This window comes from Chanodichthys erythropterus, chromosome 1, assembly GCF_024489055.1.
Source record: "Chanodichthys erythropterus isolate Z2021 chromosome 1, ASM2448905v1, whole genome shotgun sequence".
NCBI lineage: Eukaryota > Metazoa > Chordata > Actinopteri > Cypriniformes > Xenocyprididae > Chanodichthys > Chanodichthys erythropterus.
In genome coordinates this window covers 26,719,982-26,746,603 of record NC_090221.1, presented here as the reverse complement: position 1 = coordinate 26,746,603, position 26,622 = coordinate 26,719,982, and the positions used below count along the sequence as shown (strand labels likewise).

The 26,622-nt window shown below is 36.1% G+C and overlaps 2 protein-coding genes across 3 annotated transcripts in view; one reads left to right on the top strand and one right to left on the bottom strand.

Annotated features, from left to right (window-relative positions):
* myot (myotilin) overlaps nt 1-8,554 on the top strand; it is a 39,761-nt gene extending 31,207 nt beyond the window's left edge. Inside the window, exons 11-17 of one of the 2 annotated variants that reach the window (XM_067391044.1) lie at nt 30-131; nt 1,284-1,321; nt 1,952-2,087; nt 2,161-2,368; nt 4,195-4,360; nt 4,845-4,978; nt 7,603-8,554. In XM_067391044.1, the coding sequence (XP_067247145.1) occupies nt 30-131; nt 1,284-1,321; nt 1,952-2,087; nt 2,161-2,368; nt 4,195-4,360; nt 4,845-4,978; nt 7,603-7,733 (915 nt within the window). In that variant the 3' untranslated portion in view covers nt 7,734-8,554. Of the gene's footprint in view, nt 1-26; nt 132-1,283; nt 1,322-1,951; nt 2,088-2,160; nt 2,369-4,194; nt 4,361-4,844; nt 4,979-7,602 lie in introns of both variants that reach the window. The other variant, XM_067391035.1, reaches the window with a different exon arrangement.
* Nucleotides 8,555-8,645: 91 nt separating this feature from the next.
* Nucleotides 8,646-25,153, bottom strand: hdac3 (histone deacetylase 3). The gene is made up of 15 exons (XM_067391055.1): nt 24,957-25,153; nt 23,339-23,421; nt 23,110-23,252; nt 22,059-22,140; nt 20,101-20,157; nt 19,921-19,976; nt 19,154-19,287; nt 17,616-17,696; nt 16,929-17,002; nt 16,791-16,855; nt 16,578-16,667; nt 13,156-13,214; nt 11,775-11,854; nt 10,266-10,423; nt 8,646-9,024 (listed from the first exon to the last, which is right to left on the bottom strand). Exons 1-15 carry the CDS (start codon nt 25,009-25,011, stop codon nt 8,955-8,957), a joined length of 1,287 nt encoding a protein of 428 aa, XP_067247156.1. The 5' UTR covers nt 25,012-25,153; the 3' UTR covers nt 8,646-8,954.
* Nucleotides 25,154-26,622: the final 1,469 nt, after the last annotated feature.

The following is a 26,622-nucleotide window of genomic DNA, read 5'->3' as shown; positions in this document are numbered from 1 at the left end:
GAATAAATGTATTTTTGTCCCAACAGCAGAAGATGTCTTATGAGGAGCGGATGGCTAGAAGATTGTTGGGTGCAGATAATGCTGCCTCAGTATTTGATCTTGAAAACCCTTTCAGTTCACAGCCTGCACAGGTATTGTTATTTTAAGTTATTTGATGTTTAACATAATTGACAAATACCAAGTTTCTGTGCAATCCAGTATGATTGCTCTATGGCTATATTCACACAGCATCATGTTTGTATCACTAAATACTGTGTTCATACACAGTTTGATTAGGAAATATATTGACAACCACATCAACTGAAGAGACTCCCTCAAATCTTTTCAATTCATTTGATATTTTCTTTATGAATGGACCTGCAACTTGACAGCTAGTTGTATTTTTTTTTTTTTTACTATTTAATTGACGTGTGGCATCTGGCATGCTTCATGCGTAATTCAAATCGCTTATGTTAGAGCTGTTAACCTCTCTTGGTGATAGACGATTGACCTCTACTTTGGCCTTCCTCAATGAAAGGAGAGCAGGAAAGCAGATCACCTGATTGAAGTGGACAGGATTAAGGCAAATGATAAAGACCTGAGTATACTTAATTTTTCATGTTCAATCATTTGTATTACTTTCAAAGTATACTCTATTGACAGTGAGAGCAGATGGATGAGGCACCTGCACATAACGAGTCAGTGTCGTAAACAGTTTTATTACATTAATATAAATAAATGGAAGTCCAAGCACAAGCCAATAATCAATATAATATTCCAGGACTCAAAGACTCAGGTAACAAGCACAGACTTAAAGACAAACAGACCAATCCAAACAACACTGTAACATGGTGTCAAAAGACAAAATGCTATGCAGTGATCATGGCTTTATACCCAAGTGCTCATGATCTGCTCATGTGTGAACAAGCTAGAGTGTCTTACAGAGAATCCATGTTACATGATATGATATTATACTTAAGTAATGCCACAAGTGAAGCTAAAACCCCTGGTATTCAAGAGTAGCAGTTTATGCAGCTATACTTTATTCACATTTGTTGCTATCACTCTACTTGTCTACAACAGGAATTTTCAAAGCCAAACCAACAGATAACAGCCTCTCCATGGGCCTAAAATAGCATGTGTAAAATCCATGTGCTCTTCAGCTATCCTGTTCATCATGATGCTATTATTAAAATAAAATGTGTACATACACCACACGTTCTCAATTCCCTTAGTTTGTCTATTTGTCTATCATATTTTTAAAGTTATTCAAAATATGTTATTTTTATGCAATATTCTAACAGCCAGGCTCTCCAGAAGATCATCACCCTGGAGGAATATGGTAAATGTCATTTTGCATTAGCAGTGTCAGTTTAGAGTTTGTATCTGATGTGCTTTCATCTAATTAGAGCGCACGTACCAACAGTTTTGATGCCTGAATGAACACTGGCTGACATTTGTGAATGCATGAGATATTGAATTACGGTAACACTTGATGGTTTCCTTAAGACATTCTGTTGACTGTAAGTAACATTGCACCTACAAGTCAACTATCATTACAGAATTGTTGGTGTATTAGTAGACTGTCTGCTTGATATCTGCTGACACATGTTGATGCTCCCCACAGACATTCTACTGACTAGAAGTAACTTTGCAAGTACGTCAACTTATACTACTAACCCTGACAGTCTACTAATAATCTAAAAAGAGTTAGTTGACATGTAGGTACAATGTTACTTATAGTCAGCAGAATGTCTAAAGGGGACCATCAAAATAAAGTGTAACATGATTGACTTTTCTAGTACAAGCTTTGCAATGTGTATGACTTTTTATCATTTAAGAAGGCTTTATACAAGCTATAAGCCTAAAATATTTCAGAAATAAGAATGACATTTTTATATTTGTCAATTTATTAATTTAGTTTTGTTGAATTTCTGATTCATTCAGTTAATATCCACATTTTCTTGAGCAGGTTCAGAAAAAATCGTCCTGGAGGGGACAGTACCGAGGCTTCGACCATCCAAGAGAAGTGTTTTGCTCCTCGTTTTATACAAGTGCCGCAAGATCTAACGGTTGAAGAGGGACGATTCTGCAGGATTGATTTTAAGGTAGGGATGAATCGAGATGTGAATGCAGCATTTGTACACCAACATTTAGCTTTTCCTTCTTTTTTTCCTGCAGGTTGTAGGTTTGCCAACCCCAGATATTTCTTGGTATCTGGATGGGAAACCCATCCGACCTGATGACTACCATAAGATGCTGGTGTGTGAGAAAAGTGTCCACTCTTTCATTATTGAGATAGTTACCATTCATCATGCAGGTGTATATGAATGTGTAGCAAAGAACCGTGCTGGAGAGAACCACTTCTCCCTGCGCTTGGATGTGATTGGTGAGCAGTTCTTTCTTACCTGTATAACGTTAAGAGCAAAGTTATAATTTCTGTAATGATGTGCTTGTGTTGTAATTGAAGTGTTTTTTTCTTTTCTTTTGAAATACAGTGCCTTGTGAAAGTATTCATACCCTTTCATTTTTTTCACATTTTGTCATGTTGCAACCTTATGCTAAAATGCTTTTTTTTTCTTCATATATGCACTTCAGACCCTATAATGCAAAAAAACAGATTTGTGATAACTCTAAATTTATTAAAAAGCAAACACTGCATTTCCAAATCATGTCCAGTAAATTGAATTTGTCACAGGTATAGAAACATCTCAAATATGATCCAGAGAAGTTGGAATGCTGTTTTGTTAAATTCAAACAGAAAAGGGTTTGAATGCTTATTCAATATAATTATTTTAGATGTTTTATTTGATACAATTTAAAGCATTATAGAATCAGGTTGCAACCTCAGAATAATGTGGAAACTGAGGGGAAAAATACTTTTGCAGGGCAAACAGTTTCCAGTCATTTTATCATATTTTGGAATGTTTGATCATTTTGATCATGATTTGTTTTTCCACTTCATTTGTGCATTGGTAACTACACTGAATACTAAACAATACCCACTGTCTTGCCTAATACAACATAATTTCATGCTGAACAATACCAGCAGAATTTGACATTTTTGGAAGATGATTTAGAATCCAGTGATAAGTGGATGCTTCACAAGTTCTTAGCATTTTATTAGTCATCCATGAGCATATGTGCAGAAAAAGTATTATTTTCAATCCTCATTCTTACCCTCTGTCTAAAATTATCAATTTTTAAGTGGTAAATGACCAATTTTATGAATGGTTAATGTCATTGCATAGGAAACAGTATCACTGCAAGTAAGTGTTTTGAAAACCTAAAATCTATATAAACCCATAATTTACAGGCAAAGCATTATGAAATAATTTACTTATGGTTTGTGATGCAGCTGCTGTCAGATGCCATACAGTTGGCTGCTTCATCTGTCAACAAAAGTTTCTTTGTGAACTCTCCAATACACTGTGCCTCATTGACAAAACAAAATGCTCCGGACAAACATATGATCCTCTGACGCAATCTGGGATGCCATTAAATGAAACCATCCACTTGTTTCCCAAGCTGGAATCCTTCTGAAGTCTGTACAGAGATACAAACGAGCTGTTTAAACTGAACATGATCGCGAACATTCCTTTACTTTTCCATTTGTCCTGTTTTCGGCAGACTCAAGCTTTTGATGCGATGCGGCACTCGCATCCAGAGTACATATCCAAATGTCAGCCGTTAAGCTTTAAGAGAGTACTTTGTATCTAAATTTAGATGTAAAAAGATTTGCATCTGTAAATCCTTGATGTGATGGGTTTGTTGATAGAATGACAGTTACAGTATTGTACATAGAGTCATGGATTGGGGATGATATTTTTAACTAGTGATTTAAAACAGAAGTGTTCATTAATTTTGATTCGTTCTGAGCACAAACAGTATTTTTACATTCTGACTCTATCATTCTGTGGTCTCCTTTCCAAATGACAGCTAGCTACAAAGAAATAATTTAAAACATGGTTAATAATGTTAAAATGCATGAATAAGGATGACTGATGTTGGATAAAACATCTTATCACATCATATCCATCTAATAATGTTATTAATTGGTTATTTTTTTCATTCCAAAATGACGAATTGTGTGAATTACTGGCCCTGTCTCAAATACCCTACTCTACTGCAGTCACATTAGTGACCACCGTTCCACTAACATTATATGACACAATGATTCTGACATAAATGTAACAGTTCAATCTGTCTCCTCAGCTCAGGAACAGTTGTGTCCTCCCACATTTGTGGTGAAGATGAGGAACTCTCGAGCTCTGGAGGGAGACAGCATCAGGTTAGAATGTAAGGTGACTGCGTCTCCAACCCCTCAGCTGTACTGGAAGAAAGACAAGGAAATGTTGCGGATTGACCCTATGAGAATGAGGTCTGTGTCATGATTATGGACACTTGTTGACACTTGATAACCTGTTTTGTTTCCCTTAGTTCTTGTTTCCCTGCTCTGTTTAGTTTTAGTTTCATTCATTTTTGATGTATGTCCTCGTTTGTTCCTATGGTTACATATTATCTGCACTCATTATGTCATTTTGTTTGCCTTGTATGTATACTCTGTTATGTTTAGCCCCTTGTCGGTTCTCATTTCAGTTTGCGTGGTTCTTGATTTATTTCCTGAGCATTGTGTTTAAAGCCTGTTCTTTCTGATACCCTTGTTTGTCATGCAATTGTTACAGACACTACACATTACAGTCGGAAACAGTTTTATACACTTAAATGACTATTTTGTTCCATTTTGTAGTCATAATGTTATAGATGCTTCAATGAACTTTTAACCAATTTGGTTTACAGTAAATGGTAGTATTTAGATGAAAGCTTCAGAGTCTCTGTTGACATTTGCATGTTTGGTGTGTCAGTCTTTCTCAGGACAATTCAGGAAAGCAGTGCCTGATCATCGATCCGGTGATGAAGTCTGACGCAGGCTGGTATACTGTTTCTGCCATTAATGAAGCAGGCATGTCTACATGCAATGCCAGACTAGATGTGGCCAGTAAGTGCACTTACTCTATTTACTTTTCTCACTTTGTTTTGAGACTTGTTTGAACATTGTGAGTGAAGATTATTTTGCTTAGGCTGAAATCTGAAAGTTTTGCTTGGCATTGGCATTATAAAACATTTTTATTGATAAAGTTAAAATCTGTATAGATGTGTAAATTCTGTAAAGGATGTGTAAAGATCTGTAAAGTGTGTAGTAAGGTGCTGTAAATGCTCACCCTTTCTTTTCCCCATTTTTACATAGCCCCGTTTGACAAATTAATTTATAAAAGTATAAACATTCCAAGTAGTCTCTCAATTAAAGGTGCAGTAAGTGATTTCTGAGAAACACTCTTGATATTTGAAATCAACACCCCAACAAACACACCCCTATAAGAAACACACTCCTCCCTTCATTGCACTGGCTCTGAAAAAAAAAGAATAGAGCGGGATATACTTCATTTTCCACGTTCCACTCCTTTCAGAGTATACTTCTTTGGCTGCGAGCACAGCAAGACGCAAGTGGTGCTCACTGCAGAGGTGAATGATGTCCAGCTCCCTCTCTCTGGATGTTAATGAGTGGAGATTGACTTAGTCCAGCTCTACCGCTGTGGACCTAATGTGTGGGGTTATGTTTAGCGATAGGGTTAAGGGTAGGGTTAGGGCGTGGTTGGGCCATCTAGCTCCACCCATTACATCCAGCAAGGGGAAACTGGACACTCAGTACCACTCATTGGCTCTACAGTGAGCAGCCTCATGAAAGACACGTTCAGCGCATGTTTCAAGCATTCAAGTCACTCGCACATGTGGTGCTGTACACAGACCATTCACGAAAACTGGGTTGCACACGGGCGGTGTGCGTAGACATCCATGGACCTTCCTGATGATGAAAACCGTAAAAAATTACGTCACACGTACAGTGTGCGGACCATCCAAGTAGATATAGCCGCAGACCAGAGAAATCCAAAATGGCGCGTGAACTCCAAAAGTAAAAGGTACCTCCAAAAAGGCGCGGAGTCTCAAGTCAAGTCACCTTTATTTATATAGTGCTTTTTACAATGCACACTGTGTCAAAGCAGCTTTACAGTGATAACTGGCGTATAATTTTGGCTGCACAGCAGCAATTTGGTGTCAATGAAGGCAGATCAAAGCACTGTTGAATATCAAATGTCAAGTGTCCCCAACTAAGCAAGTCAAAGATTTTCTCCACATGCAAAGTCTTTTGCTTCTGCCAAATGTTATTGACTTATATTTCAAAATAAAAGTTCGTAAATTAAACACTGTTTCTCGCTGAAAGATGAATTGACATACAATTTAGGCATATGTTAAATAAATATATAATACATAATATAAATAAATATGCCTTTATAAATAAATATTTATTATTGACATATAGCCGATCGAATATTCATCTTTGGGGGGATGATAGAGGGTATGCCTTAGCGTCTCTTTCCCTTCGGAAGACACCCTTTCTGCCGGACTGAGTGGCAAAAGAGCCTGCTGCATTACTGGATTTAATAGGGAAACTGCAAAAATGTGAGTAAATCAAATGATTAAACTAAAGGTTGGACTCGATAGTCTTTCTGTTACAACTTACCAAAGATATAGTAATCCATAGATATTGATATGCAGCCAGGAATCATGTTTCCAAACATTTATATGTGCCTGATTTTGACGCCGGGGAAATACATAAATGAAATTTGCCTGTGAACACTGTATATAAAAAACAATATAGGTAGGTCTAAATCCGAGTGATCACTTATATCAATGTTCATCCGATTGCATCCAATTATGCAGAATATAAGATGGTAAATATTTAATTGATGAGTTGTCAATACAATACTACAATATATAGGGAATGATTTTACCCCAAAATTCAACATATTGACAAAACGATAACTGCAAATTCATGTTTCTCTGCCTGGAATCCAGTTATTTCTATGAATCGCAGCGATCCATTTGCTTCTCTTTTCTTTAGCTTTCGGCAGTCTGTAAAAATATACCTCAGATTTCTTGTCAAATCTATTTGTATAGTCAATCGTAAAACTCTTTCTCGTTTTGAACGTGTTTTGTGTTTTTTTTTTCCAAAATTTTCCAATATTAATGCAGGTCCTAGCACTCTTATTTTTCCAGTTATGTTCCTCTGACCTTTTCCTCTTTGGTAATATCTCAGCCATCTCTCTTTCTACAGTCTTTCTACAAATGTACTGCTTGCTCACGCTCTCTCCTCCCCTATCATAAGTTTATATGCCTCCTACTGCTGATTGGCTACATTGTTTTGGAGCTCAGTCTGATCATCTCTGTTTGTTCTCCTATTTACACAGCCAGGACTTTATACAAACACAATATTTTTTCAGCACACACACAGAACAGACATCTAGCAAATTTTTAAAAAATTGTTTGTTTGGGTGTTGATTTCAGTTTTCAATTGCATCTCTCAAAAATTGCTTACTGAACCTTTAATGTGATGTCATAAGACTGCATGTTTAAAATGAATAAAATATTTTAGATACATGTCATAATGCAGGATAGTGATATCACTGATTAATATGTTATATCATCTACTCAAATATTGAATTATTCAGTTAACCTGAATTTGCCTGTGTATTGCCCTAAATACCAATTCCCATTTTCTTCTAGCTCGAATGAACAAGACTACCCCTCCTGCCAGGTCGATGAAAGGCCTTCCCATCTTAAGCCAGTTTTCCACATTAAGCACCGAGCCTCGTCCTCACCACACCGCCCCCCTATACGAGAGTGAAGAACTGTAGACACTAATCAGACTCATGCACCTGGTCATCTGGAGACTGGCATTATTCAGTAGTGATGTAGTATATTTCTCTGTAAATGAGCCAGGTAAATAGTGTTTTTGCTCATTTTATTGGTCAAATTCGCTTTAGTCAGTGCCTCTGATGTTTTCCCAAGGAATGATTAGGAATTAGTTTACTATTACAGTGGAATCAATAGCCTCACCCTGGCACATGATTTTACTGTTACACTAGTTCAAACAGTTTGCTTGGTTAGAAATGGGTGCCCAGTCTCATGTAAAGCTACATATTTATGAACCCCTATACAAGGAAACATGTATCTTATTTTTTTTTTTTTTGTTTATTTAGTTTTACATGAATTAGAATAATGCCTTGACTGTTTTATGCAACAGCTGTAATGTGTGTTGATGATGATGTAATGTCTGTCAGCTATGGAAGCAGAATATATTATGTGTGCAAGCGTCATCATGACACACTCTGACGTACACTATGATGTTATATGTTTTGAAAAGGGTATTTGTTGGAATTTTTGCTACTAGAACAAAGGATTTGGTAAAATGTATAATGTTGGTAAAATGTTGATTACAGTCCAGAACACATATCATTTGTGTTATATGTAATGTGACATGAACATTTGAGTAAACTTCTTTGTGAGAATACTATAAATTTATCTCTGAGGTGTTTTTTTTTATGACAAAATACTGTAACTATGAGAGAATACAATAAAAACATGAAACAACTGCATAAAAAACAAATGAACTAATGGGATTGAGGAGGATCCAGCACACTTATGGACAGTTCTTCAGGTCTGACTGTGTAGACAGAAGTTTAAGAAGTTAGAAAGGCTCTTTTCCAACAGATTTATTACAGAAACATTCTATAAACAAATTATGAAAAAGCCAAGGCAAAAATATTCAGTTAATCATAACGACTTGGATATTAGGCATACAATACAATGCAATCATTCATCACATGATTTCTGATCCTTTTCAAAACAAATGCAGTATCTGTAGTACACAGGACTACAGGCTAAACTTTGATAAAAAGGAAATACTGTTGTGACAAAAAGTTCTACACAAGGGCCAAAAACACAGTTACAGTGCACATAATGAAAAACTATTCAAATTGGCCTTAACACACTCATCACAATGCAGTCAAGTACTGTAGATATGGCAAGGAATGGACACCATTGTAGCTAAAGACCCATGTCAGATCCATTCTTCATCAGATCTCCACATCACTTTCTTTATCATTATCATGGTCACCATCATAAAATTCATTTGCAGCTTCAGGCCTGTGAGAAAACAGACATAGTTGGTCAGGATATAGTCAAGATATTTATTATGCAGTCAAGCAGCTGACATTTGTTATTGTTATTCTCTTCTGGAAAAATGAAAGAGACCACTGCAAAATGAGCAAACCTTGGACTTATTATGTATGTGTTTTTGTAAAATGATGTTTGTTTTATTTTATAATCTACTGACGTTTCTTGTAAATTTGAAAAACATTGTCATTTAGAGCATTTATTTGCATAAAATCGACTAATACTAATGTTTTAACTTCTGAAGAGTTCAGAAAACAATATTTGGTGGAACAACCCTGATTTCCATTCACAGCTTTCATGCATCTTGGTATGCGCTCTACCAGTCGGTCACATTGCTTTTGGGTGACTTTCTGCCACTTTATGCCTGATTCCAGCCCTACAGAAGAACCCCCAGATCATCACCAATCATCCACCAAATTTTACAGTGGGTGTGAGACTACTGTGAGTTGTAGGCCTCTCTAGGTCCCTGTCCAACCATTAGAAGACCAGGTGTTAGGCAAAGCTGAAAACTGCAGGAATCAGGAAGATTCCTTCTGGAGGACCACCAGATCAAGACCCCGTCATGGCCAGCTCAAACTCCATATCTGAACCCCACTGAAAACCTCTGGAATGTGATCAAGAGGATGATTAAAGTTCTCAAACCATCAAACAAAGCCGAGCTACTTGAATTTTTTGCGCCAGGAGTGGCATAAAGTCACCCAACAGCAATGTGACTGACTGGCAGAGAGCCTGTACATAAAAAAGCTGTGATTGGAAAATCAGGGTTATTTCACCAAATACTAATTTCTGAAAACTTCTGAAGTTAAAACATTAGTATCTTGTATTTTTATTTTTATTTTTTTAAATATATAAATTTTGCATTATTCAAGGTCTAAAAAAATGGCATCTTTTTTTGTTCTGACAAGTTGTTTTTTTGCTGCATTAAATTGTCTAACATAATGTAATAACATTTTTTATATTGGTAGTAATATATATGTATATATATTATATTTATTAAATTGATTTGGCTCACAGTGCAGTCGTACCAACGTACCAGCTGTTTATCAGGTTAACTGACTTGAAATGGCTCATGGCCTCCAATTTTATATGTTTTTAAACTTGAAATAAACTTGAAAATAAAGACTTTTACATTGTAAAAAAACAGAAAACAAAAAAACCCCTTAAGACTTTAGAACATTAGTGTTAGTCACTAGTTACAGCCTTATAATCACCTAGAGAAGTTCTCTTCTGATCCTCTTTCATCAGGATCAGCTTCATCCGGTCGCTCATAGCTCAGCAAATCAGAGGGAACGTCATGGATCTGAACACTTGGTGCATGATTCAACATCTTCAAGTTCTCAAACACAGTTTGACGAATCTGCTCCAAATACTACAAACAGAGGTAAAGTACTGATTAATGTCTGCACTGCTGAATACGGCATCCTGAACACCAGTGAAACATTTAAACAAATGCTCTAACCTTAATAAATACTTTTGTATATGAAATCAGAAATGTTACATTTTGACAAACTACAATTTTAATTTAAAACATGTCCTAGAAAATATTCAAATGACATTGATGTAAAACACCTACAGTTCAAAGCGTGTCACTGTCAAAAAGGCTATATTCCCAAACTTTATTAGTTCATCCAAACATTAAAATTGCAGTGTTTCACATACATTGATTTATTTGTGGACGCCTGCCACAAATAGATTTCAGTGCTCCCCATTCATTAACTAGACCCGGCCCGAAAATATATTTAAACTTCTCAAAATAACATAAAAGGTCTTTAATGTCGTATTTTGCGCATTGTCAAACAAACTAAACTCAAAAGCGTAATAAGGCTTTGTGTCCTTATCAAATCGCAAAAGTCTGTCTGTTTGCGCTGTGCAAAGAGAAGTGCGCAATGAACTCCATTTGTGCATGTGCTGAGTTTAGCGTACATTTGGGAACGTACAGGACACCACTTACGCATTATTTTCACATTTGCATAGTTGACGATTACAGCAATTGCCACTGGCTGGCAGTGCAGTACAGTCGTACCATGTACCAGCTGGTTATCAGGTTAACTGACTCATGGCCTCTCGAGTGTCCAAACTCGCACAGAGTACGCCCGCCTTAATGTAGACTGAGACACTATATCACAACTAAATGAGGGCTGAGTCCGCTTTAAAGTTCAGGTACAAGTCAATGCAGTACCTTTTTTCTTTGTTCAACTTGCACAAACACTGAATTATCTCTTCATTTACTCACCCTCATGTCGTTTTCGTGCGTCACGCACACACATACAATTAAACGCCCATTTTTACTACAGTAAACATCTTGTCTCTTTAGAAGACTTGGATTTGGATTAGACCACTTGATTAATTATTTTTAGGATGCCTATGACATTTTTGGGATCTTTTAAGTTTTAGGGGAATGGACTTTAAATGGAGGTACAAAAATCTAAAAAAAAATTAATTAAAAATATTGTCATTTGTGTTTGGAAGATGAACAAAAATCTTATAGGTTTTAAATGACATGAGGGTGAGTACAAGAATTTACATATTTGGGTGAATTATGCTTTATAAATACAGTAAGCTGAGTCTTGGATAAAACTAACTGTATAATCGCAAATCATTGTTTACATCACTGATACATACTGTCGCATTTTATATCGCAATGTCTCGATATAACAATGTATTGTTAAACACCTGGTTTGTATACACAAACAAACAATATATGTAAGGAAAATGCTTACTTGTCTGGAATTTTGGTTTTCTATTCTTGTGCTGACATCTGGATGAAGTGTGAAGTCTGGAGCAAAATATTCAAAGTATTCTGTGTAGAGGACAAATACAGACATGAGAAAACATTTTAAAAACATCATCATCAACATCATCATCAACAACAACAACATCAACAGTGCATTGTAACCTAGATCATGGGTTCTCAAAGTGGGGTCCGAGACCAATAGCCAGAGTAATAATTTGCTAAATTGTATTTTACAGATTATAGGTCACATTTTTTATCATCTGGAACATGCTGCGACTTATATTCCATAGTGACTTATTTAATGCATTTAACATAGCAAACTTAAGACACATAAAGGTTTTTATAGACATAATTCTCATGTCTGTGAGGCAAGTAAATACTGAGTTTCGGTTCATTTTTGTGATGTGCTCCAGAAAAGAGTTCACAGAGCCAGAGAGCCTTAGATGGCAGAAGGTGTATCTGGTTTGTTTTCTTTATTTTACAAAAGCAAAACGTTTTGCTGTTTTGAATGTACACAAAAAATAGACCCTTTACAGTTCTGAATATCTTCTTGCATCTGTATGCTCATAAATATGTTGTTTCCACTGCTAGAAGGAAAAAAATCCAAATGATCCACACACAACATATCAGTTAGTGTTGCTAACTGAACATCACAGTCTATTCAAACTAAAAATGCAGTCAGCCAAAAATAGAAAGTTATTCGGCTCAATTTGTAGACAGCATTGGTCAGTGTGAACACCACCTTACACTGGTCACACTGGTGTTACTCAAACACATTTCTGCACATGTGAAGGATGGCGTTTTATGTGGATATTGGGACACGAATGAAGTACAAAGCATTATTGACATAATAAATATTAGCTTAGCAATGACGGATCCAGTTTCAGTTTAAATAAATTTGTTTAGGCTGTAAAATAATCCCACTATAATTTATGTTTATTCTATAGGTTACTATAAAATAAACATAAGGGAGATTAAAATACATGTTTATAAATGTTTGTAAACACGTTTTATTTACTGTCATTTCACATTATTTTTGAATGTAATAAAATGTGACCAATTCACATGGTGCTGCTGTTTTATTAAAAAGTCCACATTTACAGATCAGAGCCATTTGCACCAATAAAACAACCATGTGTGTTCATTACTCCCACCCACATTAACTTTTTTAATCACTTAGTTATAAATATGAGGGGGTCCTAGGAAAATGTTCCACCCTATAAGGGGTCCTTGGCCCCAAAAAGATCGAGAACCCCTGACCTAGAGGACACTTATTCACACAACCACTAGATAATATGTAACAGAAGAACAGAAACATAAAATCATTCTAGACGTCTTTTCCTCATGTGGCACAGTTGTTGTCTTACCACTATATGGTAGTTCATCACTTATGGACTCCTCAACTAGCAAGGATGTTTCAAATGTCCTAAAAATGAAAGCTATAATGCATTAATGAAAATATCAGAAAGAGAACAGTCAAAGATAGCAAAGATATTATATACTCAAGAGATTAAAGGGGTCATATTTTTTTTAGTACTTTGAAAACTAGGGCTATCAATTGAACAATTGTCAATTTTTGTGTGTATGTGTATGTGTTTATACAGTACTGTGCAAAAGGCCACCACCAGCTTTGTTGTTTTAGCAATATTTTACCATCCATATTTATTTTTTGACTTAATTATGATACAAACAGAAAATACAGGAAATATGTACACAAAAAAATAATTAAGAATAAAATGGCTTCTTTAAGCAAAAATCAGTATTTAGTGTAACCTCCTGGACTTCTTCCATTTTCTCAAAGAAGAAAATCTGAGAAACTTTTGAAAGATTTCTTGGCCTTCCAGTACTTTTCCATTCCATTTGGGATTAAGAAAGCCAGGTTCCTGCTATTGCTCAAGTATAAGGGAAGGTCACTAATTACTAGCCACTTTAGCCTATAGAACGGGTCAGCATGGGCACCCTGACTGGTCCACATCTATACTAGATACTATACCATACTAGATGGTAGTGACTTTTTCCAATAAGCAGAGGCAGATGGCTATGGCAGTACAAGTATTTGGGTACAAAATTTGATAACCTGTTGAAATTTACTTCCAACACAGAGGAGATACTTCGGAAATGTCAGCAGCGGCAGTATCTTTTAAGGAAGCTCAATTCTTTTGGGGTCAGTAAGAATATTCTCTCTTTGTCCTATTACTCTTATATTGAAAGTGTCATTACATTCTCTATTGTTTGCTGGTTTCATTCTATTAGGCTTCAGAACAGAAATCGCCTGGAGCGTACAGTTAAAGTTTGTTCGAAAATTATTGGACTTCCTATTAGGACTCTTTCCGCTATAAGTGAACAGCAAATGCTGAAGTTGGCTATTAGGATTTTAAATGACCTATCACACGCCTTGTTTTCTGAATTTGAGTGGCTCCCTTCAGGGCGACGGCTTCGTTTTCCAGGTTGTAGGACACAAAGGAGGAAGGCAACCTTCATTCCTAAAGTGGTTCAGATTTTAAATTCTCAATCATTTTTGACCCCCAGGTTTACTATGTTGTGATTACATATTTATTTTATTTTTTTAAGGGGTCTGGACTTGTTTTTTAGATGTTTATATGTCATATCATAGAATACACATACGTTGTGTATATTGTGTTATTTATTTATTTATTGTGTTGTGTTTTGACGTACATTGCTTGTTACTCTGCGTGACCTTGTGAATTGCCCTTCGGGGATAAATAAAGTATTTGAAATTGAAATCTATGCAGCCCCGTATGCAACAAACTGCAATGCACTCTGTCATTCTGACATCTTTCTATCAGAACCAGCATTAACTTCTTGAGCAGTTTGAGCTACAGTAGCTCATCTGTTGGATCGGACCACACAGGCCAGCCTTTGCTCCCAACGTGCATCAATGAGCCTTGGCCGGCCATGACCCTGTCGCTGGTTCACCACTGCTCCTTCCTTGGACCACTTTTGATAAATACTGACCACTGCAGACCGGGAACACCCCACAAGAGCTGCAGTTTTGGAGATGCTCTGACTCAGTCGTCTAGCCATCACTCGCTTAAATCCTTACGCCCAAACTTTGAGGACAAAATATATGCCTAATATATCCCACCCACTAACAGATGCTGTGATGAAGAGCTAATAAGTGTTATTCACCTGTCAGCGGTCATAATGTTATGCCTGATTGGTGTATGATCTCCCCGACGATCAGAGACTTGATAGAGGTGAGATATGAACTACATGTTCTTCTGAAGAACCCCAAAGTTAGAAAGGAATAGCTGGGAATGGCACGTTTCAGTGCAGACTATTTTAAAAACCAGGGATGCACCGACACGTTGGCCTCTGAAATTTTCAGCCATTGCTTCTGGCCAAAAGAGCTTAATTGAATATGAATATGTGTTGTACATGTACATATCAGTATTGCTTCATTCTGAGATTTAAATGTTAATATTGTTCTATTTAGAGATTTAAATATTGGTTGGTTTTTGTTCAAAGCAAGAGTAAGTGATTATCAAGAAGTATTGGTGAAAACATGACCATTGTTGAAGGTGAAAAGTCTGATGCTTGTACACACGCCTGAGTGTTAAAATGTAATTAAGGGATTTATAGATAATTGTCAGTTTTGTTGTAAGTGAGAGTAAACAATTCTCAGAAAAGATCAATTAAGATACAATTCAGTTGTTTTAAGTGAAACATAGGTGGCTGTCAAAGAGTCTGATGAGAGTTTAAAGGGATAGTTCGACACATTGATGTCCTAAGACACGAAACGATCGGTTTGTGTGAGAAACCAACAGTATTTATATTTATATATAATTTTTTTTTTTTTTAAACCTCTAAAACAACACTATGTCCAACTTCCTTGCACATCCGGTTGGTGAAGTCTGAAAAGGCCTTCTGATGACGGAAGTGATCTCTCGCGCTTATACTTCAATGAGTGCGAGAGATCACTTCCGTTGTCAGAGCGTGTTCAGACCTCACCAACCAGATGCGCAAGGCAGTTGGTCATAGTGGTGTTTAAGAGGTAAAAAAATATATAAATACTGTTCGGTTTCTCGCACAAACCAATCGATTCATGTCTTAGGACATCAATGTGCCGTCAAGAGCAGCAGGGTTTAATTTGGATTTGTCTGTGCTTGTTTTTTTGACTCTTATATACTGTGTTGCCATTGACATGTTTTATAGGACTGACAGACGGCAACGGTTGGAGTTAAAAATCATCATTTGTGTTCTACTGAAGAAACAAAGTCACCTACATCTTGGATGCCATGGGGGTAAGCAGATAAATATCAAATTTTCATTTTTGGGTGAACTATCCCTTAAACATTTTCCAAATTTAATTTGCAGTCATTTAAGCAACAAAATCGAGAAATATAGGGTATGGCTTTAATTATAATAAGTAGCATCTATATAGTGACAGTGTTCCTTACTGTGATTGAAAATTACTTATATCATGGTAAAGATTTTATTAAAAATGACTAATTTTTGAATTACTAAATCTTCTAAATTACTAATTTCACCCAACTCAGGAACAGGAAGTTTAAATTTTTATTGGACTTGACAGCAAACCCAGAGCTTATGTATTAGCAAAAGAAGGCACTATTGCTCATTTCACATTTTGAAGATGCAGCAGCAAAAGGACTTTGGTGAAAATACATTGTAAGTGGACCTCAGAGAGAGAGAGAGAGAGAGAGAGAAAAAAAGAGAGAAAATAAAATATGACCCCTTTAAAGTTTACTTTTTTCTCTTTTGATGATTTATACTAAATTGAGATAAAATGATGAAATAATGAACGCACCAACATCTGGCAACGTTTCGCACCGTGTAGCCTCCTCCACCCAGCACAAGCAGCGGAATTTTGAAGCTCTTCACAAACTCCACACATTCTCTTCAAATACAAGTGTTTTAAATAAGATTATCAAAGAGTTTTAAATTCAAGGTTTCAAAATACTGTGTGTATTTCAAGAAAAGATGTGAGAAGATGATGATGTGAAAGTATGGCGTCTCTTACCCATGGCCCCGTATGCTGAGATTGAAGCATCCTAATCGATCACATCCCAAAGAATCTGCTCCACACTGCAGACAAAACCAGAGAGATGAGCAACAAATACAACACAATATTATGATTGACTGAGAGATCAGCTCTCACCTGAAGAACGATACAAGTTGGCTGATAGAAGTCCACCACTTGCTTGATAACTGGCTGAAACAGCTGTCTATAGCCTGAGAATATGAAAGCAAAAACTGCTTAAATCATTGCTGTATGTTTGCATAAAATCAACACTAGGTAGAGGTTTTACCCACAAGTTGAGTCTGTTTTTGTACAGTTAGATTCAACATTCCCATTTACTATGCTATGAAGTCAAGAATGTTGGACTCTGAAATATCTTGATTTTTTTAATAAAATACTTGATGTAACAGGTGGAAAAATGTTTACATTGCTCAGAGAGCGCAGGTCATGGTTATATTTTTGGAACCAAAGTTGAGGTTCTCAGTTTACCCTCTGCACATTCTCTCAGCCTACTCTATGAGGTGCATCCTGGGATTTTTTTAAACAGCAATGAAGTAGCTCCCATGTATGCCATAAGACTCCTTTTTCTTTACTGCTTTCTTTACTTTATATCTTTACTTTATCTGCCCAAAACTGTAGTTTATTTATTCACAGATTTAATGTGGTTGATTATATGATATCTTTGTCCCTATACCACCCAGTAGTCTGCAGTCTATGGCTTTGCTATTACAACTACATGATCTGAGTGAAACTACGCTCTTTCAGACTTGTAAGTTTAATTGTTTAATGACTCAAATATGAATTTTAGACCATAAATCAACTCACTCTGGTCATCAATGCCATCTCGCAGTGGGACATTGAGGCAGTAGTAGCGGCCGCTCTCAGCTCCCACCTCATACATATCACCTTAACACATACAACAAAAACATAGTACATTATTATTATTACAGTGTTTCAACAGCAGTCTGTGTGTTTGTGTAGATTAAGATGATCAGTCATGCTTTTTAAAAAATGAATTTATGTTTCCATATGAATGTGCTAATAACAGCTAAAACCAGGGCTCTGAACTGGTTTAAGAAACGAAAACAAAAACAAATGGAAATAAACTAAATTAACAGGAACAAACAAAAATGAAATCAAGTTTATTCATTCTGAACAGAAATGTTTATTTGAAATTACTATTAGCAGGTTAATAACGTTATTTTATTATTCTGTTTAATATTTTAATTTGTCAGTCAACCAATCATGAATTGCAAATGTGACGTTGACGCATTCAACGTGATTGAAATGTCCACGCTCAGTTGTCAAGTCATCATAGGTAAGTCGCAATGGCAATGTGCCATTAGTTGTTGGATCGCAGTAGTTTTTCCAAGGATATGTCACCAACTGTTAAAGCATTACATTTAAGTGAAAATGAATGGCAGGTAATAGAAATCAGCGAAAATTACAAGTTAGCGTAGAACTGCTAAAATAATTAAGTTAGTATTGTAGCTTTATGTATGGTCAGACAGATATGGGCACACTTGCCTCGTGTCATCATATTAACATTTTACCAAAATCAAGCTCAGTGCAGTTAAAAGGTTTCTCACCAACAAATGTCTGAGGTTTGTGTTTTGTCAGTTATTAAAATGGCAGCATCTGAGACAGTAAGTGCACACTAGACTTGCAAAATTTCTTCAGACACTACAACGGTCGTGATATGACGTCATGCTCTGCAGCGTCTTTTTTATAAACATGAATTCAACATATAACAAATAGTAATACATTCAAAATGTACAAATATACAATCTACTCAACTTTTTTTTTTAAATCAGCCAACAGGTCACGCCATGACGTACAGTATCGATCTTCTACTGGTCACACATCTTCACATGATGCAAATTTGGTCATAATCTTGTGTTATAAATGATGAAGTGCTATGCACAAGCTGTATAGCCTATGACTAGACGGAAAATACCATACTAAGACACTAAGAACCAGTACTTTTTTTACCCTTGCACTGCAAACAAACAGAGATGGTCCAAAATGCACGCAGCACTTCATTCACGATTGAGGCAGGTGGAGCTACTGTATGAGGTTTTGCCGACAGTTTGAGCTACAAGGTTTATTCAAGCTCTTGTATAAAGTATAGGCACACTAAATAAAAATTAATTAATTAAAACGTTATTAACTGGTATTTTTTTCTAATCAAACCGTTTTCGGAACGATAATGGTTACAGAAGGAACACATGAACAAAACTGTTAAAATACTAATTCTGTTCGGAGTGAACCGATTGATTTCTTTCCCTGTTTTTAAGCCCTGGCTAAAACAATGTGGATGACACTGTATAGATAACTCATATCAGAAAGTTAGAATATCATACCAGTTCCTGGGAAAAAGTAGTTCCCATATTTGTGGAAGGATACAGTCATGACCCTGTCTGTGAGATAAAATGCTTCCTGTACACCATCACCATGATGAATATCAATGTCAATGTAGAGCACACGTGGATGATACCTATCAGAGACAGAAACAGTAAAGATATGTATAGATAAGTTGTAGCCCACATGTCCATTCTATACTCCATCTAAACTGTGTCAAAAAACATTTAGCTAATTCTATCATTATGGATGCAGCTTTTACATTGACACACTTTTAATACATATTAAAAGTGTGTCATTTCTACACCAAAAAACAACTGCAATCATACAATTACTCTTGTCAGGATTCAGACACCAACACAGGTCAAATAAACAGGTACTGCTGCCCCAAACTCATGTCATTAGTTGAGCCAATGTTGTTATGTCTGCCCTATTTGCTACAAAAAATTTCATTTGATACTCCGAGCAGTGCAGAAATTACATTTTTAATTGAGAAACTACTTGGAAAATCTGTATTTTTAATTTATTTGCCACACCTGCAAGACTATTTAAGGTTAATTACAAAAAACTTCGTGATTAAAAGTTTGACTTATTCATTCATAAATATGTCTGTATGCCTCAATCATTTTAAATGCTGCATTTTAGAATAAGCATTAATGATAGGTGTGAACAGCATAAGTGAACAGCAAAAACTATCAAATTAAATGCAAAATATCACAAGTATCTAGTTATTTAGTGTGATGTCATGTCCTCTCCATATCTCACTTACTTCAGGAGTTCGAGAATACTGATGACAATGTCATTCACATAGCAAAATCCTGACGCCTGAAAATAGAAAACAAAATTATATAGATTTGCACACATGATTTGCTTGCTAAAGTGCAGGTAATTGTATGTTTTTTCCCCCTTCACCTTTGTATTAATTTGTGAAAAGAAGTCATATGCTTACCTCAAACTTTTTTGCATGATGTAAACCTCCAGCCCAGTTAATAGCAATGTCACATATCTATGCAATGAACAACTGAATTAGTCTTCATCAAAAACAATGTAGGAATTCAAAGAGTTCAATATCTGTAAGTTTCAAGTTTTCTTCTTTTTATTTCTGAGTTAAAAAAATACTCTTTTCAATGACACGTTTTAGATTTCGAATACAGGAGATTTGCAGGGTTTTGAAATCAAATTAAAGTCTTTTAAAGGCCTGCACAAATAAAATGAATACCGTATAAGCAGGGTATAGCAATATCTAGGTTAACATACTAAACCGTAAAATGACTGTAAAAACAAACAAATTTACAGTTCAAATACAGGTATTGACAAAGTTTCATCAAATGAAAAACCTCACCTTTTTGCATTTTTTTAAAGAACAATTTTTAAGAAAAGGAATGATAAATGATCACTTATATATATATATATGAGCCATTACATTATGACCACCTGTCTAATAACATGTAGGATCACCACAAAACAGTGGTGGTGAAGTAGCGTGAACCCGCTTTTCCAAGTTAGACCACAAATGTTTGACTGGGTTTATGTTAGGCCAAGGCATTAACAGAAATTTACCATCATGTTCCTCGAAACACTCCTTGACGATTCTGGCAGTGTGGCCATCACCAGCAAGTAACATGAACTGGTGCACTTGGTCCGCAACCATGTTTAGATGCCTAAGAGCTGTCAGGGATTGTGCTATTGGGATAATGGGGCCTAAAGTGTCCCAAGAAAACATGCCATCCAGGTGCCATGGCCTCTGTTGGTAATCGGCGAATCTACGCTTGACCCTCAACGTGATGCACCTGGAATCTTGATTCATTAGACCACTTTCTTCAAATCATCGTGCGATTAGCCTGGGGACCCGACTGGGTCATCGGCTACGCAGGCCCAAACGCAGAAGTCTGCAATGAGCTGAAAGCCGGTCCTCGGGTGGTATATATTGTATACTACTCTGTGAACTGCACCTGTGGCACCATTCGGTTTCCAGGCGCACTCATTGCTCTAAGCTGGGGGTGGTCATAGTGTAATGACTCATCTGTGTATATACACCTTATTATTCTAATTGTTTAGAATTCTTTAGAATGCAGTTTTGTTAGGTTAACGTTTATAACATTACGTGTATGCTGCGTAAAATCATGGGTCAATTTTCACATTAGCAAATTCATTCTCTGCCAGTATATGGTGCTTATGAAAAGGCAGAAATATAGCTGTTACCTCAATAACCCATGAACACAAAGCAGTGCTGTGCTTTTAATCAGCACTTTATAGGCATTATACAACAACAGCATTTGAAAAGTGCAGCATTCACATTTAATTAAATCATCGCCTGTTTTGAAGTAATAATTAATCACATTCAGCCATACTGTGATTCCTGTATTCCCATCCCAAAAAATTAAAGACCTTGTGAAATGATAATTAAGATTTTTCTTATACTATGTAAGATATTTAAGACTATTTATGGCCTTAAATTTCGATAAAACTGAATTTAAAGACTTTAAGAATCCACGGGGAGCCTGGAACACGTTTTATTTTCAGTAAGCTGAAATAAATTTTCAAGTACAAAATTTTGTAAACTTAGATTTTTTTTTTTTCAGACAAATTGTTAGCATCAGTTGTTTTAAGGGATGAGAATATGAAACCTGTGGCAAAGCTGTGCAACAGTACAGAACAATGTAACAGTGAAAAACAAGTAGTTTAAGAAGGCACTACACAAAGAATGAGATGTACAGTGCTCAGGCAGTTAGTTAAGACCCTTCACCTTTAAAAAACATTGCTGGCTGAGCTGACCAATCCTACCTTAACTTACGCAAGGCAAACTTTTCTGTTTATAGAATTTAACAATTTTTATGTCAGGTTAAAAAAAAAAAGGGTTTCCCAATGTACAATGCATGTGTAAGGGGAACATTTCCACAATCTGACCTTGTGATTTAACTGAGTTGCTCCTTGCAAAGAAGCACCTGTGTATCTCGAACAAAACTCAAACAGACCTGGAAAGACAGGACTAAAAACAAAAAAAGGACAAATTATTAGAAAAGTCTTAATTACACATTTAAAAGCAGAACAATATTTTAGGGCTGGGACAATAAAATCAATGCATCGTGATTCTCCAAGTGATTCTGGATTGATTTTGAGCTTTTAACAACTGATGGAGCACGCAGCTTTAGAAACAGCTGTGCTCTTCTTGCTTGCTTCTAATTCCTTATAAACACCACTTGAATATTCCATAAAATAATCTTCAAGTCCAAAAAGATTGAAGCGAATTACAAGGGCGTTTGCAGTGGGCTGTGTTTACATGAATTTCACGTCATAAAAAGCATTCTGAGGTACAAGTACATTTAACCACTTACGTGGATTCACACACGTTATTCTTCATAAGCATTTCAGTGTGCAGTTAAAAACTAGCCTAGAGCTCCATCTGCTGTTGAAAACTAAACTCGGAATTGATTGGAGAGAGAATCGCGATGCATACTGAAAACCTTAGAAATTGGTCCACGAATTGTGATGCATCGATTTATTGTCCCAGCCCTACTATATATAATACCAAGCAGATTTGCTACTTAGGGTGCATTCACACTGGCTGTTTAGTTCGAAACGGTTCACATGAAAAATTTTAAATGTGAAAAATGAATAAAAAACATACGTTCTGTACTTATCATATGCCGTGCATGTTTGTGATGACGTAAGAGGAGCGCAAATGTACCAGAGTTCGACAGAATCAAGTTGAGTGTGAAACCAGACCAATGCTGTGGGGGGCACTGGGAACAATCACGATCAGACTCGGACTGCAGCAAACGTACCCGGTGTGAAAGCCCCCTTCCTTACTCTCACATTCATTAAAACACATTTGGTTTGTAACCTCAAACTTAACATAAAATCTTATAAAAGCCAATATTTTAATCAAGACTTCGACAACAAGAATGATTTAAAACAATTATATATATATATATATATATATATAAAGAAAACTTACCAGTCGTCTCCTACATTGAAGGCGTTGAGACTCTTGGTGAAGCCCTGCATGTTGTTTGGACTGACCTTCTGCAGGAAGTCAATGTAATCTTCCGAGTGGAACCTGCACATGTCATGCTGGGATGCCTTGTATGGTTTGAAAACCTGTACAGAGAGCTTTGCTTATGAGCATCTGATGTTGTCAGAGAAATGTGATTGGACTAAAGAAGTGCTGAACAGACTGATCATACCATCATCTTCTTGTATAGTCCATAATGCAGCACAAGACTGTGTGTGAGAGACAGTCGGTGAGGTTTCATTGGGTGTCCTGCTCCTGGAGTGTAAAAAAAAATAAAAAATACAGAGGTGAGAATAATAATAATAATAAAAAGTCCTTTCTGTAGTTCACCTTATGTTCTGCCCCTTAATATCACATTTATATCTAATGATGTTGCCCAGCTGGGGTTGTCTATTATGATTTCTCTTTACACTTGTCTTTTTGGTGTATCTTACAAAAAAAAAAAAAAAAAACTCTGTTGATGTTGTATTGCAAAACACATATGATAATGAACCTCATTGGTTCTCGCATGTCAAGCGAGCATGCTTGAGCTTCTGTTTACTACAACTAATGTGTGAGTTGATGAATGTTTATGTGAATAAAAGCCTAAATTAAATCTCTTCATCATATAAGGTGATTGAGTCTCTTCAGAAAATTTGGACTAAACCGCTCAATGGATTAGTTTTACGATCTATGAATTTTTACACTATTATAAGCAAGACAAGTGTCTACTTTAGTGTTTCAAATATCTTTTGTTAAAATAGAATTTCAAAATATGGGTGAAATAACTGGTCCAAACTGCAAAATTGTCATTCGATGTAATGGTCCACACTTTTTATTTGTATAACTGTAATGAAAGCATGAGATCAAGTTTTTAAAGAATGACTAACTGTGTTGCAAGTGTGATCAGCTGGATTTTTCTACTAAGAGTTTTAAAAATTTACCGTTTACTTGTGAAAATAGTACCAAAGTGAATAATTAAAAAAAAAAAAAAAAAAAAAAAACTGTAAGCTTTTATTTTTTAATGCTTGAAAACCAAATTTCACCCAATTATAGATGCAATTACATAAATGAATTACATCTGTAATTACATGTGCAGGGATACACTGACAAAACATGTATGTACACAATTAGTGCACTGTATCAAATGACTCACTTAAATGTTAGTACATAGAAGTTAAAGACACCTAATATAAAGTTTGACCGGATTTGATTAATTGTTGGTAAATGTGATCACACAGTTATGGATTCTTCTAGGCCTAAACAATATATTACATGTCCTACAAGACACTACAGGTTTAAAAGCGGTTTAAAGCGGTTAACTATGTGCTCAATAATATTACTCATCTTAACACTGAAGTATTAGGTGAATCACATACAACCTTTCTTATTTTATGTGGAAAAATGCATTTCAACATTTTTCTAAAAGCCCATAACTATATTTATCAGTGACTGTGAATACATACATACAGATGTATTTCATTTCAAGCTCATGATGCTCTTTTTAATATTCTCAAATCATGATGATTTGAACATGATCACCAGGTTATGTTCATGTCAGCTTTAGTGTTGCAACGCAACACTGACATGTCTATGTTAATGAATATTATATTCTACTTAATTAGATGAAATGCACAATAAAAGCTTTTTTATTTTTTGACTTTTGGTTCCTACTGTACAGTCTGATGCTTAGGCATACCAGTTTAAGATCAAATCAAGCAAACGCCTGTCACTTATAAAAGTAAACAGTGAGTATTTGCAGTGTGATCATTGATTAGCCACATCTGCTAACAGACACAAATGAATCTTACCATAGTGAAAATTCCCCACGTCTGGGTCGTAGAAATACGCCGTTCGGTTCGACATTTCGTCGCAGAGTCTGAATAAAATTTGTGGTTTCTACCACAATGAAAGAAAAAGGTTTTTTTATTTTTTATTATTTATTTATTTACTTTCTGCAGCTTACTGTCGCCATCTTCATTACAGAACCGGAAGGTCTCACTTAGACTTCTTCGTGGTTCCTGCTGCTGTGAGGAGATTACGGAGCACAGCGCCACCTGACAGCTAGTAGAGCAAATACACATTTCAATTCGTTGTAATAGCAACATACATTTTTTTTTAAACTTTGATTATTATTATTATTATTTATTTATTACTGATCAAAAGGTCGAGTTTTGGCTGGCTAGAATGGTCCGATTAACCCTTGCTGACCTTTCACTTCCATCACTCACTGTGCCCCTATCAGGGCTTCTCAAACTTTTATGTCAGCTGAACCTGAAAATGTCTCTTATTGATGCTGTTGAAACTTCCGAGCAAAAAGGAAAGAGTCCACACTCAGATGCCAATGGAAATACTTGCTTTTTAAGGATTTTCACACTTCAGTTCAATCTTTACATGAACCGAATAAAACTTCTTTCAGTGATCAACTTGAACAGTGTTCAAACTGAATATAATTTGAATACATTTGGATGTGGGGATTTTCTGCCATTCTTCTCAGCTGATCCTCTTAGTCTTTGTCAGGTTGGATGGGGACAGTGGACAGACATTTTCAGATTTCTTCTTGGCTGTGTGCTTTGTCATTGTCCTGTTGTAAAGTGAACCTTTAGGCCAGTCTGAGGTCCTGAGCTCTCTGGACCATGTTTTACCCTGATGAGTCCCCCAGTCCCTGCTTCTGAAAAACACCTTCACAGCATGATACCAGCCAGGGCCAGAGTTAAGGTGTCCAGGGCCTCAGTGCAGTTTTTGCTGTGGGCCTCCCTCGATTGAAATCGTCATTACCTTTCTCTGCTCTAGGGACGGCCCTGATCCCAGCTGCCAAAAATAGGTTCTAAAAATGTTTGGCTTATATTCCCATTAAGTTAAGAAAACATTATTTCTCAAAACGTCCAGTTTTTTAAAGGTTTTAAGGCCAATTCAAACTGCATCCACAGAAGGCAGGGATGTAAACAGGTAAGGGGGATAAAAGGTGAGAACATTGCGTGGGGTGGGGACATGCTTTGCACAGAATTTTTTATAAAAGTTATTTACTTTATATACTAATTTCTAGTTACTTTAAGGGATTTTTTATTTATTTTTTATTACTTTATATGTCCAAAACGGTAATTTCTCAAGAAAAAAATAACGTTGCAACATTTTACCAAAATCAAGATTGAATACATTTGGTCAAAATCTCATGTTAAAATGAAGTATTATGCAGGCTGTTTAAGATAATATTGGCTGATTAGACGGCACTACTGAGTACAGTACCCTAAGGAGTTTGCATGAACAGATACATTGTTTGTAGGCATTGGTTGGCTCTTTTTTCTCTGATTGAACATGTTGAATCGACATTTGTCAGGTTGTGGAATGTCTGAGAAGTGACATACTGTAATCTGGTGATTGTTGACATTGGTCGGCGTCTGACGATGCAGTGTGAATTGGCCTAACATTTTTTCAGTGTGACAGCTAATCTTTAAAAAAACTTTCTTTAGCCCATTG